Source organism: Hemitrygon akajei, chromosome 12 (assembly GCF_048418815.1).
Source record: "Hemitrygon akajei chromosome 12, sHemAka1.3, whole genome shotgun sequence".
In the NCBI taxonomy this organism is placed as follows: domain Eukaryota; kingdom Metazoa; phylum Chordata; class Chondrichthyes; order Myliobatiformes; family Dasyatidae; genus Hemitrygon; species Hemitrygon akajei.
This window is the reverse complement of record NC_133135.1, coordinates 96,325,314-96,353,170: the sequence shown is the minus strand read 5'-3', so window position 1 is coordinate 96,353,170 and position 27,857 is coordinate 96,325,314. Positions and strand designations below refer to the sequence as shown.

The 27,857-nt window shown below is 38.7% G+C and overlaps 1 protein-coding gene across 4 annotated transcripts in view; it reads right to left on the bottom strand.

Moving 5' to 3' along the window:
• Positions 1-27,857, bottom strand: part of cep350 (centrosomal protein 350) — a 277,088-nt gene that overhangs the window by 246,245 nt on the left and 2,986 nt on the right. For all 4 annotated transcript variants that reach the window (XM_073063710.1, XM_073063706.1, XM_073063707.1 and 1 more), the window contains exon 2: positions 1,064-1,149. In XM_073063710.1, the coding sequence (XP_072919811.1) occupies positions 1,064-1,139 (76 nt within the window). In that variant the 5' untranslated portion in view covers positions 1,140-1,149. The remainder of the gene's footprint in view (positions 1-1,063; positions 1,150-27,857) is intronic.

The following is a 27,857-nucleotide window of genomic DNA, read 5'->3' as shown; positions in this document are numbered from 1 at the left end:
ATACCCTTTTTCTGGGCAGCCCGAATCAGACATTCTTTAGTATGAGGATAATGAATCCGGAGAATCACTGGTCATGGTTTCATACCTGGAGCTGGTTGAAAACGAGAAATGCGATGTGCACGGTCGATTATTAGAAGGGTATCCAGAACTTCTGAGCCGAATACATCCATTAAAAATTTAGAGAAAAATACAGTCAGATCACCATTCTCAAAATTTTCCGGAATCCCAATTAGCCGAAGATTTTGTCTTCGAGACCAGTTTTCAAGATCAGTAATTTTAGATTTATAACGATCCAGCAGTTGAGAAGTCGAAGATTGCTGTTGTTCCAAAGTTTCAATTTTGCGATCTCTCTGGCGAGCGGCATCTTCGAGAGCTAAAATTCTTGCTTCTTGTTGTTGAGAATCCGTTGTAAGTGATTGAAGTTTTACATTGACTGTCTTTAAAATTTCATCTAGCATAGAAAGCTTTGGAGTTAGTTTATTCTCCAGTTTTTCAAGTCTCTCGTCCATAAGTTTCGCAATTGCTTCCAAAGTTAACGGTTCTTTCACCTGTTTCAATTCCTTAGGTTCTCGTTGTTTAGACATTTTAACGAGTTGAAAAATAATTCAAACAGTTGAAAAAAATTTCATAAGTATCAACCCCTTTAGAATAGATATAAACAGGTCAATTAGGGGGTGATTGTAGGTAGAAAAAAGTAAAAGGATTGGAGCGAAGCCTAAAACAGTCTCACTCCATAAGCGCCATCTTGAGACCTCCTGGACATTTCTTGCATAGGCTCACACATGAAGAATATTTGTCTTAGGAGGTAATGACACTGAAGTAAACAGTGGATGCACCATTTGAAACTGAGTTGAAGAGAGCACACTACCATCTGTTAAATTCTCACTCTAATTACAATGTTCTTTCAATTAAATTATTTGAAAGGGAATTTTAGAGTTCACCGTATCAAATATATGATCAACAGGATCTTTATTTTATCATAATGCATTAATGATCTGACTTCCAGATAGGTGAACAGTAGGCACTGCATCAAACCAAATACATCTGTAAATTACCACTATACCTCGCCTTGTATCCCTGGTCTGCATTTCTTCTTGGTGTAGTGGAGATGCCTCATTAGATTTGGTGCTCCACATCATATTAGCTCACCTAAAACAAAAAATGAAGTGATATTTATTCAGTTATTGTTATGAGTTTTGGTCAAAATGACAAAATGTAAACATTTGAAATCTAGTCCTCCAATAAAGCTGCAATATCAAAGTCAGCCCTTTCCAAATCTACAAGCACTATCAAGAAACTAAGTAATACAACAGCTTAGCTTTTGAAGGCAAATTGACAGGCCTTAGGAAATTATGGCTTTTCAGGGCCACAGTTTGACTATTTTCTTGAACTTGGGCTCAACTTCATTTGATAACAATATTTGGTTTACTGGTTGCAACAATCAACATCCTCAGGCCTCAGATTACAAATTGTAGCAGACTCAATGGGCCATATGGACCATATGTTTTGGTCTCCAAATTTTAAAAAAATCTGTAATGTGGTGTTTGAGATGAGGGGCACTTCACCAGAGCAGAGTGGGGAAAAGATGTTTTGCTCTGTGTGCAACTCATACAATACACCTGAGCAAGTTTTTAAGAGCAGCAGCATCAACATCACTGAATAGCTCAGGACTTCAAAAGATGCCCAGAGTACATACATATTGTAGGGGCATTAATAAGCAATTCACAGGTCTTCAGTACATAACCATGAAAAGTGGCCACACATTGACCAATATCTGGTAGCTGAAGCAAGTTTATTTTTAATCTTTCTGGATAGAGCCGACTACATTACTTCTAACATTTTTCAAAGTTCTATTATACTTCTCTTCTCCCCCCCCCCCCCCACAGAATACGTGTGGACAAAAGTAGTAATACAGGTATAAACGAGTGCTCAATCACCTCCCAGGAAGATTTGATTACATATTCCCTTCTCAATTTCAAAACAAATAAAATATTTTACAAAGCTGTCAATTCAATATTTAAGTACTGTCCAATTTATCCCACTCACAATTCTCATTTCATTTTTCAATCTTTTTATTTCTTTTCAAATAAAGAATATACAAATCAGAGGAGGAGTTTAGTAAACAGATGATATAAAAGACATATAAACAGCAATAATAAAAACAGAAAGTATATAATGTCAAAATCAAATAGGTAAAATATTACTCTGTTATATATACACAATGGTAAAAAAAACTACAACTCCTCATAACAATCATAAAAAAAAGATTGGAAATTTTATTTGATGGAAAAAAACCCCACTAACTAAACTGAAACAAAAAAGAGAAAGAAAAAGGAAAGAAAAAGGAAAGAAAAAGGAAGATTGGGCAGTCCAATTGAGGATAAATAATTTTAAAAAGAGAAAAAAAAAATCCTTCCAGTCATCTCCGAACCTTCACGGATAAGGATTTTCCCCAAAGAGAATATAGAAAAAATAATTAATTAAATCATATGAAAATATTGAATAAAGGGTCGCCAGACTTGTTCAAAATTAAAGGATGTATCAAATGTCCGGCTTCTAATTTTCTCCAAGCTTAGACATGACATAATGGAGGAGAGCCAATAAAAAAAACAGTAGGTGGATTAGATTCTTTCCAGTGTAGCAAAATAGCTCTCCTAGCCAGTAAAGTTGAAAAAGCTATCACATGTTGAGCAGAAGCAGACACTTTGCTTGCTTCCTCTGGAATAATCCCAAAAATTGCTGTAAGTGAATTGGGTTGAACATTCACATCTATAACTTTAGATGATATTCCAAACACATCCCTCCAAAAATTGTTTAAACTTACACATGACCAAAATATATGAGTTAGAGTAGCCACTTCTGTGTTACATCTGTCACAAATAGGGCTTATATTAGGAAAAATATGCATCAATTTATCTTTGGACATATGAGCCCTGTGTACTATCTTAAACTGAATTAAGATATGGCGTGCTCAGATAGATGAATTATTGACTAAATAATAAATTTTACTCCATTGATTGTCTGAAAGTGAATGTTGAAGTTCTACTTCCCAGATATGTTGAACCCTATCATTAGGCGACATGCAAGGATTCATTAACTGTTTATAAATGATAGCTATTAATCGTTGTTGAACAGGTTTACACTGAAAAATAGCATAAGCCAAATTTAAAGAGCAGGCCGAGGGGTAATTCGGTAAAAAATCATGTAAAAAATTCCTAACCTGTAAATATCTGAAAAAATGTGTATTAGAGATATCATATTTATCCATTAACTGTGAAAAGGACATTAAACAGTCTTGTAAAAACAAATCTAAAAAAGTTTTTATTCCCTTAATTTTCCATGTTAAAAAAAGCCTTATCCACAGTTGATGGTTTAAAAAAGAAATTACCGTAGATTCCGGATTTTAAGCCGCTACTTTTTTCCCACATTTTGAACAGCTTTGAACTTTGCGGCCTTTAATACGGAGCGGCTAATACATGATTTTTTTCATGCCGCCTCGTAAACATTTTGCCTCATAACAGTAGACCAATAAAATTGATGAGTAGTTCACAGAGGTCCAATGAAATTTTACGATAAATCAAGCGCACTTTCACAATTAAATTATTGTAAATCAGTCATTTGTACTCACCCTCATCAACATGGAAAACACTCGAAGCATTGTGCTGCCTTATGGCAGTTATTTAGTTTATAATATTTTCGCTTAGTAATTCATTTTCTAGTTAAAGTTAGAAGAGTTTTAACTATATTTGTTTTCTGTACTACATTGCGGGATGCTATGACGTCACACCCGGTTTTGCGGTGTCTTGTGGGAAAAATGCCGTTTGCGATAAACGGAAAGGAGGGGGTCGAGCGGCGGAGCGAAAACGCTGCTTTTAAGTTAAAGGCGATCAATAACTTTTCCTGGTAGGCTGCAGTATATATATTTTTTACCAGTCGTTAGGAGATATTGGAATGTTGTTTACAGTAAAGAAGTATACGCAACGTATATTTAAAAGTAGCCGCGTTACGGGCACGGTTCGAAAAAAAGCATTTGCAATATGTATTTGTTTTTGTTACCATATGGATTTAATTAAAAGTTAAAAAATCCTCACGTGTAATATCTTTCTGTGTAAATATCTCATATTACAACGTGGGACACCTGCGGCCGAAAATCCGGTGCGGCCTTTACAATTAAAAAATTGATTTTATTTCTAAAATTAGAGCCAGCGGCTTTTAATCAGGTGCGCTCTGTAGTCCGGAATCTACGGTAGAATAAATATTGCTAGAAAGTAGAAAATCATTTAATTCAAAAAATCTACGAAACTGAAACCAAATTTTTAAAGCATGTTTAACAATAGGGTTGAGAGCTTGTCTATCTATTCTGGAGAGCGAAAACGGAAGGGGAGCTCCTAATAAAGAAGCTAACGAAAACCCCATTACTGAATTTTCCTCCAACTGTAACCATGAAGGGCGATCTTGGTCATCTATATCATAAATCCAAAAAGTAATATAACTAATATTAATTGCCCAATAATAAAATCTAAAGTTTGGTAAAGCCAGTCCTCCATCTTTTTTTGATTTTTACAATAAAAGTTTATTCACTCTAGAGCTTTTATTATTCCAAACATAAGACAAAATCAGAGAATTTATTTTATCAAAAAATGTTTTGGAACAAAAGAAGGAACTGCTTGAAATATATATAAAAATTTCAGTAGAATAACCATTTTTATAGCATTTATTTGACCTATCAATGACATCGACATAGGTGACCATTTAGAAAGCGCCTGTTGAGTATATTCAACTAAAGGGGAGAAATTATACCTATATAGATCTTTAAAATTGTTAGTAATTTTGATACCAAGGTAGGTAAAATGGTTTTTGGCAATATTAAAAGATAATTGAATATAATAATCAGAATAATTATTTATAGGAAATAATTCACTTTTATGTAAATTAAGGTTATATCCAGAAAAAATACCAAATTCCATAAACATAGATAACACAAAAGGAATAGATTTCCTAGGATTTGAAATGTAAACTAATAAATCATCCGCGTATAACGAAACCTTATGTAATTTATCCCCTCTCTTAATACCCTGCACAGAATTAGAATCCCTAAGAGCAATAGCAAGTGGTTCTAAAGCCAAATTAAATAATAAAGGACTGAGGGGACAACCCTGACGGGTACCTCTATATAATCTAAGAAGACTTTTGATTATTAGTTAGAACCACAGCTACTGGGGCATGATAAATCAATTTAATCCAGGAAATAAATCCTGGACCAAAATTACCGGTAAACCTCTTCAAAACCTGAAATAGATAAGGCCACTCCACCCTATCAAAGGCTTTCTCTGCATCCAAAGATACAATACATTCAGATTCTTTGGCTGAGGGGGAATAAATGATATTTAACAATCTTCGAATATTAAAATGTGAGTACCTATTTGTTTATAAATCCTGTTTGATCGTTTGAGATAACATTAGGCAAGATATTCTCAAGCCTATTTGCTAGAATCTTAGAGAGGATTTTAAAATCTATATTCAGTAAAGAAATAGGTCTATAGGATACACATTCCAGTGGGTCTTTTCCTTTTTTTGGAACCAATGAAATTAGTGCCTCATAAAAAGTTTTAGGAAGGTTTCCAGAGGATGTAGAATCGGTAAACGTTTGATGAAGATGTGGTATAAGCATTTCATGAAAAGTCTTATACGGTAGAATTTTATAACTATCAGGTCCTGGAGCTTTACCTAACTGCATAGAGCAGATAGCCTTGTCCTCTTGTTTAATAGGTGCATCTAACATATCAACATCTTGAATCGAAATTTGAGGTATGTTTAACCTTTGCAAAAATCTATTCATAATAATAGTGCATCAGAGAATTCAGATTCATAAAGGTTAGAATAGAAGTCCATAAATATCTTATTAATTTCATAAGGATCTAAAGTTTCTGTTCTATCTGGTCGACAAATTTTTTAAATGTCTTCTGACCATCCCAGCCTTTAACTGACCCGCTAAAAGCTCACAATTCTATATCTCATTATATTCCAGAGGCAACCCCATGGCCTCATTTTTCTTTATTTCCTCATCAAATCCTAAGAACTTTCTACAGGGGCACAATTGAGAGCATTTTGACTGGCTGCATCGCTGTCTGGTATGGGAACTGTACCTCCCTTAATCACAGGACTCTGCAGAGTGGTGCCAACAGCCCAGCACATCTGTAGTTGTGAACTTCCCATGATTCAGGACATTTACAAGGACAGGTGTGTAAAAAGGGGATGTAGGATCATTGGGGACCCAAACCACAATCTATTCCAGCTGCTACCATCCGGGAAGCTAGGACAAACAGGCTCCAGACAGCTTCATGAGGAAATCTGCAGATGCTGGAAATTAAAACAACAACACACACAAAATGGTGGTGGAACACAGCAGGCCAGGCAGCATCCATAAGGAGAAGCACTGTCGACGTTTTGGGCCGAGACCCTTCGTCAGGACTAACCGAAAGGAAAGATAGCAAGAGATTTGAAAGTAGTGGGGGGAGGGGGAAATTTCCGTTAATGTCCCTCCTCCCCTTCTTACCCCATCCCTGACATATTTAGTTGTTTGTCTGTTCTCCATCTCCCTCTGGTGCTCCCCTCCCCCTTTCTTTCTCCCGAGGCCTCCCGTCCCATGATCCTTTCCCTTCTCCAGCTTGGTATCACTTTCACCAATCACCTTTCAGCTCTTAGCTTCATCCCACCCCCTCCGGTCTTCTCCTATCATTTCGCATTTCCCCCCCCCCTCCCCCCACTACTTTCAAATCTCTTACTATCTTTCCTTTCGGTTATTCCTGACGAAGGGTCTCGGCCTGAAACTTCGACAGTGCTTCTCCTTATAGATGCTGCCTGGCCTGCTGTATTCCACCAGCATTTTGTGTGTGTTGTTGTCCAGACAGCTTCTTCCACCAGGCCATCAGACTGATGAACTCACACTGATTTGAGTGTACTCTATATTACATTGACAATATAAATTATCATAAATTACTATGATTGCACATTTAGATGGAGATGTAATGTAAAGATTTTTACTCCTAATGTATGTGAAGGATGCAAGAAATAAAGTCAATTCAGATTGTATTCAAACTTTTACCTGCATAGTAATACATACTCTACAAGACAATTCTTTACACATAGTACATTAGTGATATACTCTAAACTCACAACTTATCACTAATGTCCAAATGACTTGATGCAAAGTTGTGTGACATCACAATGATATACAGGTAGTCCCCGAGTTATGAACGTCCAACTTACGGACAACTCGTACTTGCGAACCGAGGAAGGAGAACGCCGTCCGCCATTTTAATTCAGATTGTGACGCTGTCTGCCATTTTAAGTCGGACTGCGAAGCCGTACCCCATTTTAAGTCGCTGCCTTTGACACTGTGTTGAGTGTTTAATTTTGTATTTGGCTTAAATTTTTCTTAGTAAGATTCACCCTGACCCCCCCCCGTTCCGGTTGGACGGTAGCGTAGTGAGATCATTGCGGGGTTCGAGAATGGAGGTTCAATCCAGTGATGGTCCGCTCCCATGCTGGGTTGATGTCGATCCAGTGACTCCCGTACCATCCATGCCGAGTTGATGTTGAGCTCACAACTCGACCTCGTAAAAAAAAACACTGCCACCTCCAGTTTAAATACCCACGCAGAATATTGTGGAGAATCAAATGCCTAAACCCAGCACAGACCCCACTTGTCCCATTTAGCATGACCAGTGCGGTGGTCCTTAGGACCCAGCAGACCTCGGGAGCTGGCACAGCTCGGGACCTTCCACCCGCAGTGTTTCTGTTCCATTGACGGGATGCGATCGCGATTGAAAATAAAGTGGAAATAATAAAGCGTTTGGAAAGAGGTGAAACGCCATCAGCCATTGGAAAAGCGTTAGGTTACAGTCAGTCAATGACTGGAACAATTTTAAAGGATAAGGGATAAAGTGAGAATAATGAAGCATGTGAAACTCCCTGCCCCGATGAAAGCTACAATTATTACTAAGCAACACAGTGGTTTAATTATTGGAATACATATGTTTTATATGCATGGAAAGGTAAAATATATACTATATATTAAAACAAACGTTTGATGAACTGATGCTGAATAATACCGGATGTATTTGTTCCGACTTACGTACAAATCCGACTTAAAGACGGACTCAGGAACGGAACTTGTACATAACCCAGGGACTGCCTGTACAACATCAAGCTGTGATTAAGATCAAAACAAAATGTTAACTGTGTCACCACAGATACTGACACAATTGGATGTTTGTGTTTTTTTTAAATTTCAGATTCTTTTTCAAATGCCCAAAATACACAAAAGGTATGATGTCCACTTTAACAACTACACAACTAAGATGTAGGCCAATGTTTCTTAGCAAGTACTTGCTTACTCCTGCTGCATTTCTAAATACACAAATTAAATATGCTTGCATTTGTTGTTTTGAAAATAAAGTTTCACATTTTCTCAAAAAACTACTTCAACATTATGTTACTTCCAAAAATTCCAGTAAAAGAGGAGACCCTATACAGCCTAATCATCTTGCAATCGAGACTAACTTTTGGGTTAATACATTACCACACTTCGTGAATGTAGGTTTTTTTATGTTCTAGATTAGATGTTTATAGATATGATTGTAGTATTCCAAAGCCAAAATCAAGACAGAGAAATCAAAGTGGTAAATGCATATGCCAGCATTATACTCTTTGATCTGAACTATATTAGGTGACAACATCTCCAAGTACATTAGTTGTAATGTGCTGTTAACCAGATTGTATATGAAATCCAATTTATGAAATGCATAAAACTTCACTTGCTGAAGTTTTGAAATGAAACAGAAAATGAGGAGCAATGTCCTGAAAGTTTAATTGTCAGTCTGCAAGCACTATTTGACCTGTTGAGTATTTCCAACACTTCCTTAAAATCAACTTATCACCTTCTTTACAAAACCACTAACTAAAATAAAGCCAGCATCAATGTTACATATTCGGTTAATTTTCACTGAATACTTCTTTGATCAACATCATGACTACATACCCCACTCACAGCTATACTGTTAAAAGCTTCTCCCCAGCCACAAGTTGTGGTCTAGGCTCTACTCAAACTTGAATCAAGCCACCACAGTCAAATTAGACCAGGAAAAGTTAAATATTCACTGATTAGAAGAAATATAATCCAGAGACAGTTTTCTAGCCTGACATTTACAAATGTGATGAAAGATAAATACTGGTAATACAATAATAATAGTAAAACCAAAAAGTTTATGATTTTCAGAATGATCAAACTGCAAACTCTGGTAAGGAAAAAGTTGGCGTCATATGCTTTTTAGTCAATTCTTGTTGGTGAATGGACGTTGGAGGTATGTTGATTCTTGTTCGAATGACTAACGATTAAGTGTGGACTACTGGTCACCAACCCGTCGAGTGCGATCAACTGGTCGATCTTTGAGACTTTCTCAGTAGATCCCGAAAAAAAATGAAAAATAAATACACAAATACTGTTCAGAGATTGCTTCCGGGTTGCGGGGTTTTAGTTCCGTTCTTTCTGCCCAGTGCGCATGTGTGTTGCTCCCCTGCACTACACAGTGTAATTCAGTGGTCCCCAACCACCGGACCATGAGGAAACAATACGAGTCAGCTGCACCTTGTCGTGCCACCGTTGAACTTGAACACACGTGAGGTTATCAGTCGCCTAAACGCAGTGACAACCTCGCACCAGGGATCACTGGTTGGCCTCGTGCTGCCGGCGGGAAGTGCCGTTGCTGCCAGCCTGGAGCGCGGACAGATCGGTGCCACCTCTAAACCTGTTCAGCACACTGAATGTTTGTGGGGAACCCGGTGCTAAAATATTCGCAGACGACCTAATTCGGGCTCAGGGTTCCGTAAGTATCAAAGCAGCTAGCGCGCTGCGATCTACTGAAATAAACTTTTGTCAGCCAAAAGATCCTACAAGGGAGGCGCCTGTCACACCCCTCGCTCTGTCACTTGCTCATTCCGGACTGCGACCATCGCGGCCCTGGCACGGGGACTTTAGGCCCACCCATGACCAGCCGCACCTGGCCAAGGAGGCTGTCTAATGAGGCAATGAAGCCCTCAAAACTGCTTCGGTACCTTGAGTCCAAGCACCTCACACTTAAAGACAAATGCGTTGAGATTTTTCCAGCGGAAAAAAACGTAAGCAAGCAGGACAGAAGCTAAGTGCCGTGAGCTGCGAAAACTAAGTTGCGGAATAGACTGGACATAAGGAAGCTGCTTCGAGTATGGCTGTATTCCCGTCGTGTTTAACAGCCCCCCCCCCCCCCCCCACCGTCGGCCGGTCCACAAGAATACTGTCAATATTAAACCGGTCCGTGGTGCGAAAAAGGGAGGGTACCCCTGGCGTTTATAAATTACTTCTACTTCCGGGCAGCGGGGTTTTACTTCTGGTCTTTACTGCCCTGGTGTGCATGCATGTAGCTAATCAATCTGGGGTCGATCTCACCTTTCACTAAGGCCGAGGTAGGGGATCTTGGGCTTAACAAGGTTGGTGACCACTAGTGTAGACCATTCTATTTGTCTTGGGAGTTTTCATCCTTGATCCTGACCACAGTTTATGTAACACTAGCAGATAAGTATAAGCAAGCATTCGTGAAACTGCACAATGTTGCTTGAAAGCAAGAAACAGCTCACCCCAATGCATTTCAAATTATAGTTGGCGACTTTAAGTAGCCCTGTTTGGAAAAAAACCTGCCCAATCATCACCAGCACATAATCTATTACACCAGAGACCCCAACACACCAGACACGGCCACACTACAATAAGAAATGCCTATCGTTTTTCCCTAGATTGCATTTTGGCAAGTTAGATCATTTGGCTGTACTCCTACTACCTGCAGACAGAGGATCTTCAGCCTGGCATAATGGATTCTGGATTTAAACTTTGGATTTCTTAAGGTATTTTCCATCTAGGAGATTTGTTTAAAGGAACGATGATGTCTTTTTGTCAAATAGTACAGTAATTTAACATACCCAACAAGGATCTTTTTTGTTTCTTTCAAATAAGAGACTATATACAGGAAAAAAAAGATCATTGTTAACTGATTTCTATAGTTCTGACATAGAAAAGAGGGTGCTTTGTTCTAAGGGTGAAGTCTCCATTAGTACTTTTTACAACACCCTGAGCGAATGTTCTTGTGGAGAGGCTGAGCAGTTGGGAAGGGTCTGGGAGGAAGAGCTGGGAGTAGAAATTACAGCTGAAACATGGGAAGACATCTGTGATAATGTAAAGAAAATTTCAGTTTGTAATAGAACTAAAGCATTGCAACTGAAAATTCTGCATAGAGCCCATCTGACTCCAGATCGTCTCTCAAAATTTAAGACGGGGTTTCTCCAATGTGTTTTAAATGTAAATACTGGAACTTTCACCCACTGTTTCTGGACTTGTCCCAAACTTCAGGCATACTGGAGTGATATTTTGGGTGGAATGGAAAAGATTGTGAAGATGGAGCTTGAAGTGGACTTTCTCTTAGCAGTCAGTATTAATGCACATCAGAAAAAAAACTATTTAACATCCTGACTTCTCGTGCGAGGAAGAATATTTTACTTTGTTGGATATCCGATAAGGCCCCTGGACTTTATGGTTAGCATAAATTAATCATGGAATACATTCCTTTGGACTTTTTGACATGTATGGTACACTCAAAAACAAATAACTTTAATAAAACATGGCAACCTTTTCTGCAGTATGTAGATGTAAACCTGTCCGCTATACTAATAAGGGCTTTTGTATAGCATGTTGTGGTGATGTCTATATTTTGATGGAAGTGTTCTGATAGCCGATATCTGTGAGGGGAAGAAATGTAAATATATCTGGAAATTGAAAGTTTTGTTATGCTGAGCAAAAAAAAATTAAATTTTAAAAAAAGCAAGGCTCCATAGATCAAGAAGCAGGAAGCAGAGGAACTGTTACAGAACTGCCTCAAGTAAGTAGACTGGGCTGTGTTCAAGAACTCATCTGAAGTCCTGAATGAATATACCAGGGTCATTGCAGATTTTATTAAAACAGCAGTGGATGAGTGTGTCCCCACAAAATCGTTCAGGGTTTTCCCCAATCTGAAGCCCTGGATGAAGAATGAAATCTGGAGTCTGTTGAGAGCCAGATCAGAGGTACTGAAGTCTGGAGATCAAGAATGCTACATGAGGTGCAGGTATGATCTCCAGAAAGCCATTCCCGGCAAAGTGGAGATTCCGGAATCGACAAGGGATGATCAACAGTTTTGACAGGATTTGAATGTCATAACCTCCTGCAAAGTTAAATCTTGCAACATAGGGGACAGCAGAGCTTTGCTTCCGGATGGGCTCAATGTCTTCTCTGCTCACTTTGATCGCCAGAACAGTGAGGAACCACCGCACACCCTCTTGTCTCCCGATGATCCTTTGGTCTCAGTATCTGAAGATGACATGTGTGCTGCCTTCAAGGAAAGCATCCTGTCCAGGTAAAGTACCTGGCCAAGAACTGAAGACCCGTGCTGACCAAATGGCTGCTATATTCATGATGAAGTGATGAAGTGTTTTGAGAGGCTGGTGTTGAAGCATTTCAGTTCCTGTCTGAGTGGCGAATTGGATCTGCTCCAATTCGCCTACCAAAGCAACGGGCCTGTAGTAGATACTCTTGCATTGGCTCTTCACACAACCATAGAACATCTGAACAGCAAAGACAGATACAACAGGATTTCCTTTATTGATTACAGTTCAGCACATTGCCCCCCTCAAAACTGATCAGTAAACTCCAAGCCTTGGGCCTTAATATGCCCTTGTGCAATTGGATCCTGGATTTCCTCACTTGTAGACCCTAGTCAGTTTGGATTGGCAAAAACATCTCTTCCACAATCTCCACTGGCACAGGAGCACCACAGGAATGTGTACTTAGTCCCCTGCTCTACTCATTTTACACCTATGACTACATAGCTAAGTACAGCTTCAACACAATATACAAATTTGTTGATTACACCACTGTTGTGGGCTGTATCAAAGGTGATGAATCAGCATACAGGAGAGAAATTGAAAATTTGGCTGAGTGGTGTAATAACAACCACCTCTCACTCAATGTCAATAAGAACAAGGAACTGATTGTAGGCTTCAGAAAAGGAAAACCAGAGATCCATGAACTAGTAATCATCAGATCAGAGATGGAGAGGGTCAGTAACTTTAAATTTCTGGGTGTCACTATCTCAGAGGGCCTGCCCTGGACTCAAAAATATAATGGCGAAGAATGACAGTGCCTCTACTTCCTCAGGAGTCTACAGAAATTCGGCATGTCATCAAAAACCTTGACAAACTTCTATAGAGTGTGGTTGAAAGTGTGCTGACTGGCTGCATTATGGCCTGGTATGGGAATACCAATGTCTTCAAGTGGAAAATCCCACAGAAAACAGTGGATTTGGCCCAGTACTTAACAGGTGAAACCCTTCCAACCACTGAGCACATCCACATGAATTGTATTGTAGAAAAGAGCATCAAAGACACTCACCACCCAGCCCATGCTCTTTTCTCATTGCTGCCATCAGGTAGAAGGTAAAAATACCTCAGGACTCACCACCAGGTTCAAGAAGAGTTATTACTCATAAGACCATAGGAGCAGAATTAGGCCATCTGGTCCATCGAGTCTGCTCTGTCATTCAATCGTGACTGATCCTTTTTTTTCTATCTCCTCCTCAACCCATGTTCCTGGCCTTCTCCCTGTACCCTTTCACCATCATGCTTTTGTACACTAATTTAAGGACTCATACCTTGTTATTTCATGCTTGTTATTTATTGCTATTTATTTCTATTTGCATTTGCATCATTTGCTGTCCATTGATCCTGCTTACAGTTACTGTTCTATAGATTTACTAAGTGTGCCCACGGAAAACATTTCAGGGTTTGTACTCTAACAATAAATTTTACTTTCAACTTTAATACTCAAGTGATCACACAGACTGCAAGGAAAATAACGAAGGCAACATTGCAAAGACAGGTTTCCCCCGCAATCCGAAGGTAGAGCGTTCCTATGAAACCGATTGTAATCCGAAATGTCGTAAAGCGAAGAAGCAATTACCATTAATTTATAATCGGAAAATTTTTTGAGCGTTCCCAGACCCAAAAAATAACCTACAAAATCAAACCAAATAACACATAAAACCTAAAATAACACTAACATAAAGTAGAAATATTGTAGGTACAGTGTAGTTTCACTTATCAAACTCAGGAAGGCAGTGAGCCAAAATTGAATCGGAGAAAAAAAATTGGCATGTACACACATACGCACATACACGCATGCGCAAACAACTGCCCGCACAAGACTTCACGGTCATTGTAGTTTTTCTCGGGGTAAACACACGTATAAAGTGGGCATTTTTTTCGTAAAAGCGAAAACACTCTTTGGTTAGCGAAAACAGGTACTAATGTAGGTCTTTCGTAACAGCGAGTTGTCATAAAGCGAACTTTCGAAAAGCGGGGGCTACCTGTAAACAAACTTTTGAGAGAGAAAAGGAGAAAGAAAAACCAAAGGAATATTCTGTGATTGGGTGCAAAACAAGGAGAAATTAAAGAATATGTAAAAACATTGTGAAAGAAACAATCTGGATGAGATACAAATATGGAATAAGTATCCAAAATTACAATACAAGTGAATGCAGAAATCTGAAGACAGTCAAAGGTCTGCTCCAGTAGTAGCTACCTAATTAGCAGGTTCTAGTCCTATTGCAGGGATTTCAAAGTGCAAATAAATGTATTATCAAAGTACATAAGTGTCACTATATACAACCCTGAGATTTGTTTTCTTGCAGGCATACACAGTAAACCCAAGAAACATAATAGAAACAATGAAATAACAGATGTAACAGGACAGACAAATAAGCAATGTACAAAACACAAACTGCAAATATAAAAAGAAAAAATAATAATAAACAATAAATCTCAAGAACATGAGATGAAGAGTCATTGAAAGTAAGTCTGTCCATTGTGGGAACACTTCAGTAATAAGGCGAGTGAAGGTGAGTGAGGTTATCCCCTCTGGTTCAAATGTCTGATGGTTGAGTGGCAATAACTGTCCCTAAACCTGATGGTGCAAGTCCTGAGGCCCTGATGATGGATGCTGCTTTCCTGCAACAGTACTCCATGTAGATGTGCTCAATGATGGGGAATGCTTCACCCATGATGGGTTGGGCAGTACCCATCATATCTTTTCTGTTCAAAGGCATTGGTGTTTCCATACCAGGTGGTCACGTAACCAGTCAATATACTCTCCACCACACCTTTAGAGAGGTTTGTCAAAGTTTTAGATATCATGCCAAATCTTCGTAAACTTCTAAGGAATTAAAGGTACTGCCATGCTTTATTCATAATTGCATATCCTCTGAGATTATGACACCGAGGGACAATGACCAAAGGCAGGATGAAGATACAATGAAGTATTAATGCTGGACGAATGCAGAATTTGCCAACAATTGTAAAGGTGAAAATGGTTACAGAATTGAAGCTATCCAGCATGGGTAATTTAAGAGAAATTTGAATACAAGTGAAAAAACCCAAAATTTGAAGCACTGCTGAGCAATGATCAGTCCACATGGGTTGCAAGGTGAAAAGATACTTGAGAATATTCTGCCAGTCAACGTTGGTGGAAAATGGCCAGTCAAGAGAACATTAACATAGCTGAATCTGATGGCAGTCAACATTTGACCACAAGACCACATGATCTTAAGACACAGAAGCAGAATTAGGCCTTTCAGCCCATCAAGTCTGCTCCGCCATCCCATCATGGCTGATCCCGGATCCCACTCAACCCCATACACTTGCTTTCTTGCCACATCCTTTGATGCCCTGACCGATCAGGAAATTATCAACTTCTGCCGTAAATATACCCATGGACTTGGCCTCCACCGCAGTCTGGCAGAGCATTCCACAGATTCACTACTCTCTGGGTAAATAAAATCCTCCTTACCTCCATTCTAAAGGGTTGCCCCTCAATTTTGAGGCCCAAAGCCGCCAAACACTCCTCATGTGGAGGAAGCTCTGAGCAGTCCATGTGCAATGTTATAAAGATAAATAAGATATCCCCTATGACAGCAAAAGCCTGAAACAAGCAAAACACCTGGATACATTAAGTTAGCATAAAAGTAGACATAGTTAGGAAAAAAGGCAAAATACATAGGAAAATTTTGCTTATTTAGTAAAATAACCAGCTCAGCATCAAATTTCATTTCTCTGGGAACAACTCATACCTTTTGTATTCTCTGGTTTAATGAAAGGTAGCTTTTAAAGTGAATTTTAGTATGATTGTGTCAATACAACAACTAGGCAAATAATTAATAAAATCCATCTTAAAAGGGAACCCAAATGCTTTGGCCAGTTAGGAAAGTAACTGACACTCAAGTGGTTAGGAGTGGAGTTTCATAACTGACCTATCTTTTTGGTACTATGAAATACAACACAAATTTAGCTACAAGATATTTAGACAGTTTAGTTGCAACTTCCCTGAGCATTATTACAGAGTACAGGTAGTCCCCGAGTTACGAACATCCAACTTACGAACAACTCGTACTTATGAACCAAGGAAGGAGAACGCCGGCCGCCAATTTAAATCAGATCTCGACGCCGTCCGCCATTTTAAGTCATTGCCAATGGCAGTGTGGTTTTGTATTTGGCTTATATTTTTCTTAGCAAGATTCAACCTGACCACTCCCCCCCTCTTCCCAGTCAGCTGGTGGCGCAGTGAGATCAGCGCCAGGCTCGAGAACGGAGGTTCCCAAGTTTGATCCTGTGACAGACCACTCCCGTGCAAGGTTGATGTCGATCCAGTGACTCCTGTACCATCCGTGCCAGGTTGATGTCAAGCTCGCAACTCGACCTCGTAAAAAACACTGCCATCTCCAGCTTAAATTCCCATGCAGAATATTGAGGAGGATCAAACACCCAAACCCAGCACAGCCCCCACTTGTCCCATTTAACCTGTCTCTGCGGTGGACTTTAGGACCCGGGGAATTCAGTGCGGTGGTCCTTGGGAGCCGGCGGAGCTCGGGACCCACCACCCGCAGTGTTTCTGTTTCATTGATGGGAAGCGATCACGATTGAAAATAAAAATAAAGTGGAAATAATAAAGCGTTTGGAAAGAGGTGAAACATCATCGGTCATTGGAAAAGCGTTAGGCTACAGTTGGTCAACCATCAGAACAACTTTAAAGGATAAAGTGAGAATAATGGAGCATGTGAAAGGCCCTGCCCCGATGAAAGCTACGATTATTACTAAGCAACACAGTGGTTTAATTACTGGAATAGATACATTTCTTAAGTGTTTTATATGCATAGAAAGATAAAATATATACTATATACTAAGACAAGCATTTGACTAACTGACGCTAAATAATACTGGATGTACTTGTTCCAACTTACGTAAATCCGACTTAAAGACGGACTCAGGAATGGAACTCGTTCGTAACCTGGGGACTGCTTGTACTTCACACTTCATTAAAAAAAAGTATGCAGAAAAAAGCAAATTCACTCTGCTTGGATTGGATACAACAGAACTACACTATCAAGAATTTGCAGAGATTCTTCATCACCCTGGGCTTCTTCAAATCTATTGGGAATTAATACAAATGTTTATCATGACTTTGCAAGTAATTTTTAGGAGAGTGCAAGCCGAGCTCTCTCTGTGAAGGAGACATAATTTCCTAACAATATTAGTGCCTTTAACGGCTGAAATAGGTTTACAGGGAATTGGTGGAATGGCATCACTCAAATTCTGCAAATACTTGTCTCAACAGCTGCAAAATAAATGTATCAACAAGCACTGCAGCAGAGCTCAATTTTAGGAGTAGATGGGTTTCATCAACTGCAACATTTGTCCTTGCTCTGCTCTTCAGTATTTTTCATGGTCACATACACACCAGCTAGAGACTGGAGCAAGGAACTGCAAAACAATTTCTTAAGTTTAGTTCCACACTACAACATCAATGTCTTTTTTAACCCAAAGCTGATAGAACTAAAATGTTTCTACATTCACTACCCACTTCTCCCACATCTACTCTAGAGCATGCCACCAGGGAAATCATTTAATAATTTGCACAAACATTCCTCTGCATATAAGCTTTCCAAATTGGTAGCAACTTAGCCAAGTTCAAACCCTATTTCCAAGATGAGACACATAATCCAGACAAGATTTCACTGATGAATGTTGAGATAACACTATTAAGTTGAGGTTCAATCTACTTTTTGTAATGGGTGCAGTCAAATGTTAAAGATCATCTATGATCATTTGAACATTAGGGTGTTCCCTGTGTTCTGGCTGACATTTCTACTTCAACCTACTGCATAATCAAATTGTAGATCGCACTATAGAGGTGAGATTTTCCAAGGCTGCTCTTTGCATTTAAAAAGCGACATTTACGTGAGAGGTAAAGCATTTCAAAATTCATACATCTTGTGTACTCACTTAGCTAAGATTGGCAAAACAATTATTTCAACTGATCATTCTGTAGTATGGCTTGAATAGCTATGCATCCCAAAGCAAAGCTAAAATGTGTTCTATCCCTTTCCACTTATCATATCTGATACACTCTGCAGCATGATTCTTCTCCTAAATTGCACAAACTTCATTTTCAACCCAAGTAACTCATCATTTGTAAAATGACTGCTGTTAACATGACAATGGTTTGTTGCTTTTATGATCTCTATAGATCTTTAAAATAACTTCTAATCTTGGAAATAAAATTCAAATTCTCCAAAACAACAACTTTCAAGTTTGAAAGCTCTACTGTGTAACTTCAAAGCTACAGTTTGGACTTTGCCTTGCACTCCACTTTTGTACAGCACTGTCATCTCATTTTTCATAGTCCAGGTAATCAAGATTCAGCAGTATGGCCACAATTAACAAATCATGGTGTCAAATAATCAGCAGAGAGTAAAAACACATAAATAGATGAAGTGTGTTCTTTGTAATTTTAACAATTTTATGCAACTTGTATATAGCTGTATGAACTATTGGAACAACAAATACGACCATATGATCATTGATACAACTAAGAGTGTTACTTGAGAACAATTTCTAAAAATATCAAGCTATTCTCAGTTATCTGCTTAACTTCCCTGCTGACTGATCTGAGCAAGACACTGGACAGTTTTCTCTCTTAAGTCTACTATTTCTTAAACTATCGTTCTTTTTAAACTATCCCCATTCAATAATTTAGCAGCAGAGATACTAATAATCAAGTTTGGGTCTAGTCTAAGAAAAGTTCTCCCATTCCTAAAAGTGTATGTGCACTACCCTGAGTCAGTGAGAAAAAGAATGTGCAATCTTTTCATATCTTAAAAAACGCTAGTTGACCTGTTGAGTACTTCCACTTCTTTTTGCTCTAATAATACAAGACAGCTGTCTTAAGTGAACAGAGCTGATATTTTTCACATTCTAGCTTGTTTAGATTTACTGCACTTCAAAAGGTTTGTAAATTCATAGTTCTTAAAACAAAAAAAAGTAATTTTATTTTGATATTAAACACAAATGAATTTGTAGATGTATATTGTATATATTTCTGACATTAAATGTACCTATTAACCTATTGAATAAAATATTGCCAAATCATTACTGGGAAAAATGATAAACAAATGCTGAAAACTAAAGTAGGTATATCCCTTCTTCAATTTGCCTTAAATTAGTTCATCATACAAGCAGCGTTATGAACTATCTGAGAATTAATTTAGTTCCATTTTGTACTATCCTGTCTGAAGATGAAAGTGTAAAATAAGGATGATCATGTTGTATTTAGAGAAGGTGAAACAAATCTGTCAGGATTCAAATTAGGCAGTCTACTGGCCATTTTAAATGCTTTTGCTTTTAAAATAGGCACATTTAAGGCATTTCTGCAACACATTCAAAACTTTATACTTGAGAATATAATAGCTGAACATTTCTCAAAAGTTCAATGTATTGAACTCAAAAAATCTCTTAATAGTTCAGTATACTCAAAATTGAAATGTCAAAGTTTAGCAAAATGTAGGTGACACAGGATTGATTGGCAATGATCTTATAGGTCAGATCAAACTCAAGAGGAAGATGCTACCCCTGCTTGTGATTTTCTTGCATTTACTGTTCTGGGACTCCTGCTCTTTATGATTTGTATAAATGACCTGGATGAGGAAGTGGAAGCGTAGGAAAATTTGCAGACAACATAAAAGTCAGTGCTGTGGATAGTATAAAGGATTGTTGTAGTTGCAGCAGGACATGAACTGGACGTAGAGCTGTGCTGAGAAGTGGCAGATGGAGTTCAACCCAGAACAGCGTGAGGTGAATCACCTTGAAACGAAAAATTTGAAGGCAGAATACAGGGTTAATGGCTGCATGGAGAAACAGAGAGACCTTGGAGTCCACATCCATAGATCCCTTAAAGTTGTTGCACATGTTGATAGGGATGTTAAGAAGATGTGTTGGTTTTCATTAGTTAGGGGATTGAATTCCAGAGCATGTTGCAGCCCTATAAAACCATGGTTAGACCACACTCGGAATATCGTGTTCAGTTCTGGTCGACTCATCGTGGGAATGATGTGGAAGTTTGAGAGAGGCTGCAGAGGGAGAGCTACCAGGATGTTGCCTGGACTAGAGGCATGTCTTATGAAGACATGTTTAATAAGTTAGGGCTTTTCTCTTAGAAGTGAAGGAGCATAAGACTTGTACATGATAAGAGGCATAGCCAGGGATTTGATATATATCTTTTACATACAGTAAAAATGGCTAATACAAGGGGATGCAATTTTAAGGTGATTGAAGGAAAGTACAAGGGTGATATCAGATGCAAATTCTTCACTTAGAGTGGTGGGTGCATGAAACACCCAGCCAGGGGTGATAATAGAGGTAGATACATTAGGGACATTTAAGAAACTCTTAGACACATGGATGGGCTAAATGGAGGGCTATGCAGGCAGGAAGGGTTAGATTAATTTTAGAGCTGGTTAAAAGATCAGCACAACATCACGGGCCAAAGGGCTTGGACCTTACTGTTACGTTCCATGTTCTATGTATTCCATTTTTGAAAAGTGGCCTTTGGAGTTAGATGTATCACTGGAAGCGTCAGCATTTACTGTAGGTCCTCAGGTGATTTAGTATTACAGTACACCTTGAATGTGTTAATACAGGTTCAGTACCCCTTATCCAAAATTCAAAAATTAGACAACCTCCTAAATATGAAAATTTTTTGAACACTGACGTGACTTCACAAATGGAAAATTCCACAAGGTGCTGGGAAGGTTTCCAGGCAATGCACAGGTCTCTACGCATCACAGTTCTGAGAAGTGACCTCACACATGCAATGAACAGAAGCTAATGAAAAACAGAAAAGCACTACATAAAAGTGAAAAATGAAGATAACAATTGTGCATTGAAAGAGTGGATTTATCAGCAGAGTGAACATAGGCCATTTAGCATTATGCTGATCATGAAATAAGCTAAGATCTATCACAACAAACTGCAAATTGAAGGTAATTGTGAATATTCAGCAGGCTGGTTACAGAAATTTAAGAAAATGCACAGCATTAAATTTCTAAAGATTTAAAAATATTAAAAGTAAAACATCTGTTGAACACAAATCAGCAGAGAAATTCATTGATGAGTTTGTGAAGATCGTAGCTGATGAAAATCTGACACCAGAATAAGTCTGCAATGCTGATTGTTTTTATACCTTACATAAAACGCTAAAACAAATAAACTGTACTGTAACTTTTTAATCAAAACACATCATAGGTGGAGACTGAAAGCCTGCCATTGTTTGTTGCTGTTCAATAACTGATTCAAGTATTTTCCCGATGCTGCTGTGCTGTTTTTGCCCACATTTTAGTTTCATTATATTAATGAAACTAATATATTATATTAATGGTATGTAATAACCTATACAGTACTGTTAAGTATGTATGTATGTATGACAAACAAGTGTAAGCTTACTGGCAGCAAAAAATTCAGAGTCAGATACGATGGCAATCCCACACTAACCATTATATACTCCAAAATCCAAAAGAATCTGAAATCCGAAACACTTCCAGTCCTAAGACTGTGAACATATTTACTGGATGTGACCCATGGATGTTATCACAATTCTATTTTTTTTACCACATGTAGGCTTGTTTAATAGCTCTCTTTCTCACATAACCTGCTCAACTAAACCAGAGTACTACCCAATCCTATTCATTATTTCATTTGTCAATGCACCAAAACCTCGCTGGCATCTCTAACATGCCAGTTATGAAATCATTATTCTTGCCTTCAGAGCTTCTCTCCTTTGAAACTGCCACCAGCGCCATGTACTCCTCTTCCATACACTACAAACCTCCAAATATTCTGCAGCAGTGCACATTGTTACTGCTATCACCCATATTGCAACTCTTTGTTAAGTGGTTTTATCCCACCTTTAACCTTTCCCTTCAAGGTTTAATATAGTGGCTTTACAGGTAGTCCCCGAGTTAGGAACATCCCACTCGAGACCCACCGAATTAAGAGGAAATAATAAAGCATTAGGAAAGAGGTGAAACGTCATTGGAAAAGTATTAGGCTACAGTTGGTCAATGATCAGAACAATTTTAAAGGATAAAGTGAGAAAGGCCCTGCCCCGATGAAAGCTACAATTATTACTCAGCAATACAGTGGTTTAATTATTGGAATGCATACGTTTTATATGTGTTTTATATGCATAGAAAGGTAAAATATATACTATATACTAAGACGAACGTTTGACTAACTGACACTAAATAATACCGGATGTACTTGTTCCGACTTATGTACAAATCCGACTTAAAGACGGATTCCGGAACGGAACTCGTGCGTAACCCGGGGACTGCCTGAATAAATGTAAATAGCTGACCTGCTGATTAGAATGTACTTTGGGATAATAATATTGTTACTGATGTAAGACGCCAGCAAGGTTTTAGGGGTGGGTGGGGATGAGTGAAATTGTAAAGTTGGAATTCCCTTCAATCAAAGAGTGTGAACAATAGGAAAATTGAGGGCTTTTTAATGGGTCACAGTCATGATCAACATCAGATGAAAAGAATTAAAACAGAAAATTTGTAAATCCTCTACAAACCAGGCAGCAAACAGTGCCTTGAAAAAGTACTCAACCCCCACAAACATTTTCACATTTTACTGTCTCACTTTCTAAATTTAAAATGTATTGAAGTAGGATTTTTGAGTTAATCCACAAAACATTGTGCATCATGTCAAACCAAAAGAAATATTCCAAAACCTGTCACAATTTACTCAAAATTAAAAAACATAATTGAGAAGCTGAAAAAGTATTCATCCCTTTGTAATTACTAGGGTAACTTTCTTCAGGTGAAATACTGCCTATTACCTTACCAACTAACCCAAATTGTTGATGTAGAAAATTTAAGGGTTACCTGAATAAATACCCCTTCTCTCTGTAATCTCCAACTGTATGGTAAATTTTCAGCAGACCAAACCAAAGAGAAGACAAAAGGGCATTCAAGACAAATCAGGGAAATGATAATAGATCAGCATAAATCTGGGGAAGGGTACAAAACTATCTCAAAGGCACAGAACATATCTCGGAGCTCAGTACAGTCTGTCGTGAAAAAGCGGAAAAAACATGAAACCACTGCCACAGTGCCTAGGTCAGGCTGCCTTCTAAACTTAGTCATTGGAGAAGAATGGCACTTGTAAGAAAGGCTACTATGACGCCAACAGTCACTGAGAAAGCTGCAGAAGTCAGTGCAGCAACTGGGGATGAAGTTCACGGCTCCACAATCTCTAAGGCCTTGCCCAAAAAGGGTATTTATGGAAGAGTGGCAAGGAAGAAGCCCTTGCTAAAAAAATTGCATTTCTTGCCTGTGAAGACTCTGCAAAACATTACTTAGACAATAAAAATGTTGGATAAGGTCTTGTGGTTGAATGAGGCCAAAGTGGAACATTTTGACCTCAACACTAAGTGGTATATGTGGCGTAAATTTAATACTGCTCATCAGCCAGGCAATCATCCCTATGGTAAAGTATGGTGGAAGTAACATCATGCTACGAGAATGCTTTTCAGAAGCAGCGACTAGAAATCTGGTCAGGATTGATGGCAAGAGGAATGCTGCTAAACATGGAGATCCTGGATAAAAGCCTACTACCCTCTGCCAGAAAGTTTAAACTAGGAGGAAGTTTGTCTTTCAGCAGACCAATCACCCAAAGCACACTACCAGAGCAACTATGGGATGGCTTCCAAATGAAGAAAATTGATGTCCTTGAGTGGCCCAGTCAAAGTCCTGACCTCAACCCGATCAAACATCTCTGGGAAGACCTCTGTCCACTGCCACCCAACTAACCCAGCACAGCTTGAGCAATTTTACAAGCAGGAATGGAGAAATCTTGTTCCATCTCATCGTGCATGTGATTCACAAATTTTAAAAAATCTGTTAAATTGATCGAAATCCCTGGTTGTAATACTCATTTATGTGAGCAAAGAGTTGGGGGCTGAATACTTTTATAAGGCACTATATATAGCAAGAGAAACAGCAAATACTTCAGTTGCAACAGAAAGCCCAGCAAAAAGAACGATAATTCCTGAAAACATAGTAGCGAATTAAGCAGTATGAAATAGGTGACCATCAAGCTTGGGAAAGGAGACAGGTAGGTAATCAGTGACTCAATCCATTCCAAAATTGCTTGTTTGTTGGAAAATAACGTGAGTGAATGCTGAATCCAACTACAGCCAAGATCACAACATCTGTGTGGCTCAGCTCCACAGGGGGAAAGAGGAGGAGCACGAGTCCATGATATATAGTGTCAAGAGAAATGATAATGAAGGGGACAGGCATTTTTGTATCAGGGATGGTGCCCTGATTCACTGGTGCCAAGGTCCAGGATGTTGCAAACTGGTTACAAGGTAACCTAAAGAGGAAGTACCAAACCAATAGGTAAAAAGAGATTAAATCCTGCAATATAACTCTAAGCAACAGTGTAAAGAGCAGGCCTCATATTAAGATCTTTAGATTACTTCCAATGCCACTCGCAAACAAGAGTATAGGAATTAGAGCAAAGAACAAACTGCTGGACACAGCAGGTCAGGTAAAGGGAAATGGGCAGTCAAACCCTTGCAACTGATCAGAGAGTGTATAGGGAGATAAGCAGCATAAAGAGATGAGAGGAAAGAGTGGGGCAAGAGCAAGCAAGGAATACACGATCCACGTGAGGAAGATAGTTCAGAAGAATTTGTGGCTAAAGAGATGGCAGAAAGGCAAGAGGACAAGGTTTCTGATTTCTTGATTACTGGAGTAGACTCTGGGAAAGCTAGACAAATTGCACCTTAAATTCTCCACAATGCTTGCAGGAAAGTTTGCAACTTCATTTGGCAGAGTTTAAAATACATTCACAGAGGAATGGGTCACAGAATAAATGTACAGCTTGGGAGCTGCAAAATCACCATTACCTGAAATTACACTGGAATATAACACATGGTTGACAGAAAGGTAGGACAAGGTGACTTATCATTCCAGGATGCAGAATACCCAAGCATGATAGGGAGTGATATACAGCCAATTAACCTAGCAACACGTCTTTGGGACAAAAAGGGAAACTGAGGCACCAGAGGAAACTCATGCAGGCGCAATGCAAATTCCATACAGACAGCACAGGAAGCCAAATTACTGAACTGGGACATTACAGTGGACCTAATGCCTCAACAGCTGTAATGACCATTTTATTTCAGACTTTCAGCAACTACAGCTTACTCTTGCTTTTCAGCAACATGAAGTTACTGTCCACATCTTATTCAACTGAATGATAGGAAAGGTTGAGTATGCCAGAGCCAACTCTTTTCACTGTGTCCCATCAAACTAGTTGGATCTTCCAAACTGTTGCCTTTTTTTGGTATTAAGCTGCTTCAGCCAAAATTCACACAAGCTCCACCAAGAAACAAGAAACATTTAATATAATTTACTGTCACAGTCTGTGCCAATCAAAAAAAGAAACTGAAGGTTAAATGCTAATAAAATACCAAGAAAGAAAATCTTGTCTCTGCATAGCAAGCATTTGGATAGTGACGTAAACCAATAATATGATTTAAATTCATATGTCAGTCACAAAAATTCAACCAAGTAAACTTAGCCCAATTCTTTAGTGCTTCCAGGAACCTATGACAATGCACAGGAATTGAAACACTCTTGGCATATAACCAAGTTTCTCTTTAAAATGCATAGTAGGCTAGAGCTGGATGCAAAGTATTTGCAACTTTCAGAATTCACAGATGAGTACTCACAAGCTAATACATTGTAGTCAATGTGGAACATTCTCTTCCTGAACATCAAATCAGGCTTTTCCTCAATTCTTTCATAACTAGCAGCACTAAATTGCTATTTCCTGCTACAGATCCTCAAAATGAAAAATATGCAAGATGGAACATGCAGTGCGGAGTAACAAAGGTAAGAAAAACAAGTGGAGAAATTCAGAGCGCCACTACTAATGAGTGACAGTGACAAACTTTAGTTCAGAGCCTGCTAAAAATACACAGCGGATGAAAGAGGAGCTCAATTTGACGAGTAATATTATAATTTTAGGAAATATAGATTTGATTGCATAAGCAGTGACAAACCAAATATCCAGGAAGTGATGTCAAGAGTTGTTTTTCCAAAAGTGAAAGAGGTAGTGAAATCCAGAATACCAATGGATGACGAACAACCAGGATTAAGGCCAAGAAATGAAGGCAAGTTGGAGTCACATGAGAAATGAAACAATTACCTTCCAAGATTTAAACAAGATTACTTCATTGCCCAAAATGACAAAAATCTAGATGCAATGATTATACCACTGCACTACAAGAGGTAGTACACAACGTAAAAGATTGATGGATAAATGACAAATAAAGCAGCTGATTTTTAAAAGTATGTCATTCATATGAAGAATCAGCATGTGAAGTATGTCAGTATCCCTAGTCACTGGCAACTGATGACAACCATGGGAACTATTAACCGCAGTAAACTACAGACATACTCAACACCAAATATACAAGACTCTCTGGTGCAACAATATGATAGTCATATCTTCTAAAATGCAAAGAAAAAAAAGTATAATAGCACTAAAGATGTTTAAGGTAGTAATAAGAGTCTGGCAAAAAAAAACAAGAAACAATTCTGAGGTGGAAGGCTGTTATTTTAGTCAGAAGCCTTTGGCCAGTGATGTTCTGCAAGGATCAGTGCTAGGACCTGTGCTATAGATCAATGATTTGGATAAAAATAGAGACGAGTGGATTAACAAGATTGTCTGTTAATGACACCAAGATTGGTACTATCATGAAGAACAAAAATTGCAGCGGGATATAGATCAGTTACTGATAAGGACTTAGAAATAGAAGACAGGGTTTCATCCAGACAAGTGTAAGGTGTTGCACTTTGGGAGGTCAAATGAAAGAAGAAAGTACAGAGTTAATGGTTGGCCTCTACACAGCATTGAGAACAGAGGAATCTTGAGATCAAGATCCTTTGTCACTGAAAGTAGCTATGCAGGTGGAAAATGCATGGAATGCTTGCTTTCCCTACCAGAGGTGTTGAGTATAAGAGTAAGGAAGTCACACTGCAGCTACAGTACTGGGCAAAAATGAGACAGAGCGACAGAGATGCAAAGTACTGAGTAATTTTATTTATTGCGCTGTACCGCCTGTGCAAAGATTATCACATATGTGGGTGATGATAAACTTGATTTCTTATATGGGCATCTATTGTGGACTGAGAGTGGGAAGTGGGCAGGGAGAGGGAAAAAGAGGAAGGGAGAGCAGGAAGCACCAAAGAGACATTCTGCAATGATCAATAAACCTATTGTTTAGAATCAACTGACCTTGCCTGGTGTCTCAGGGCTTGATGTGTGTG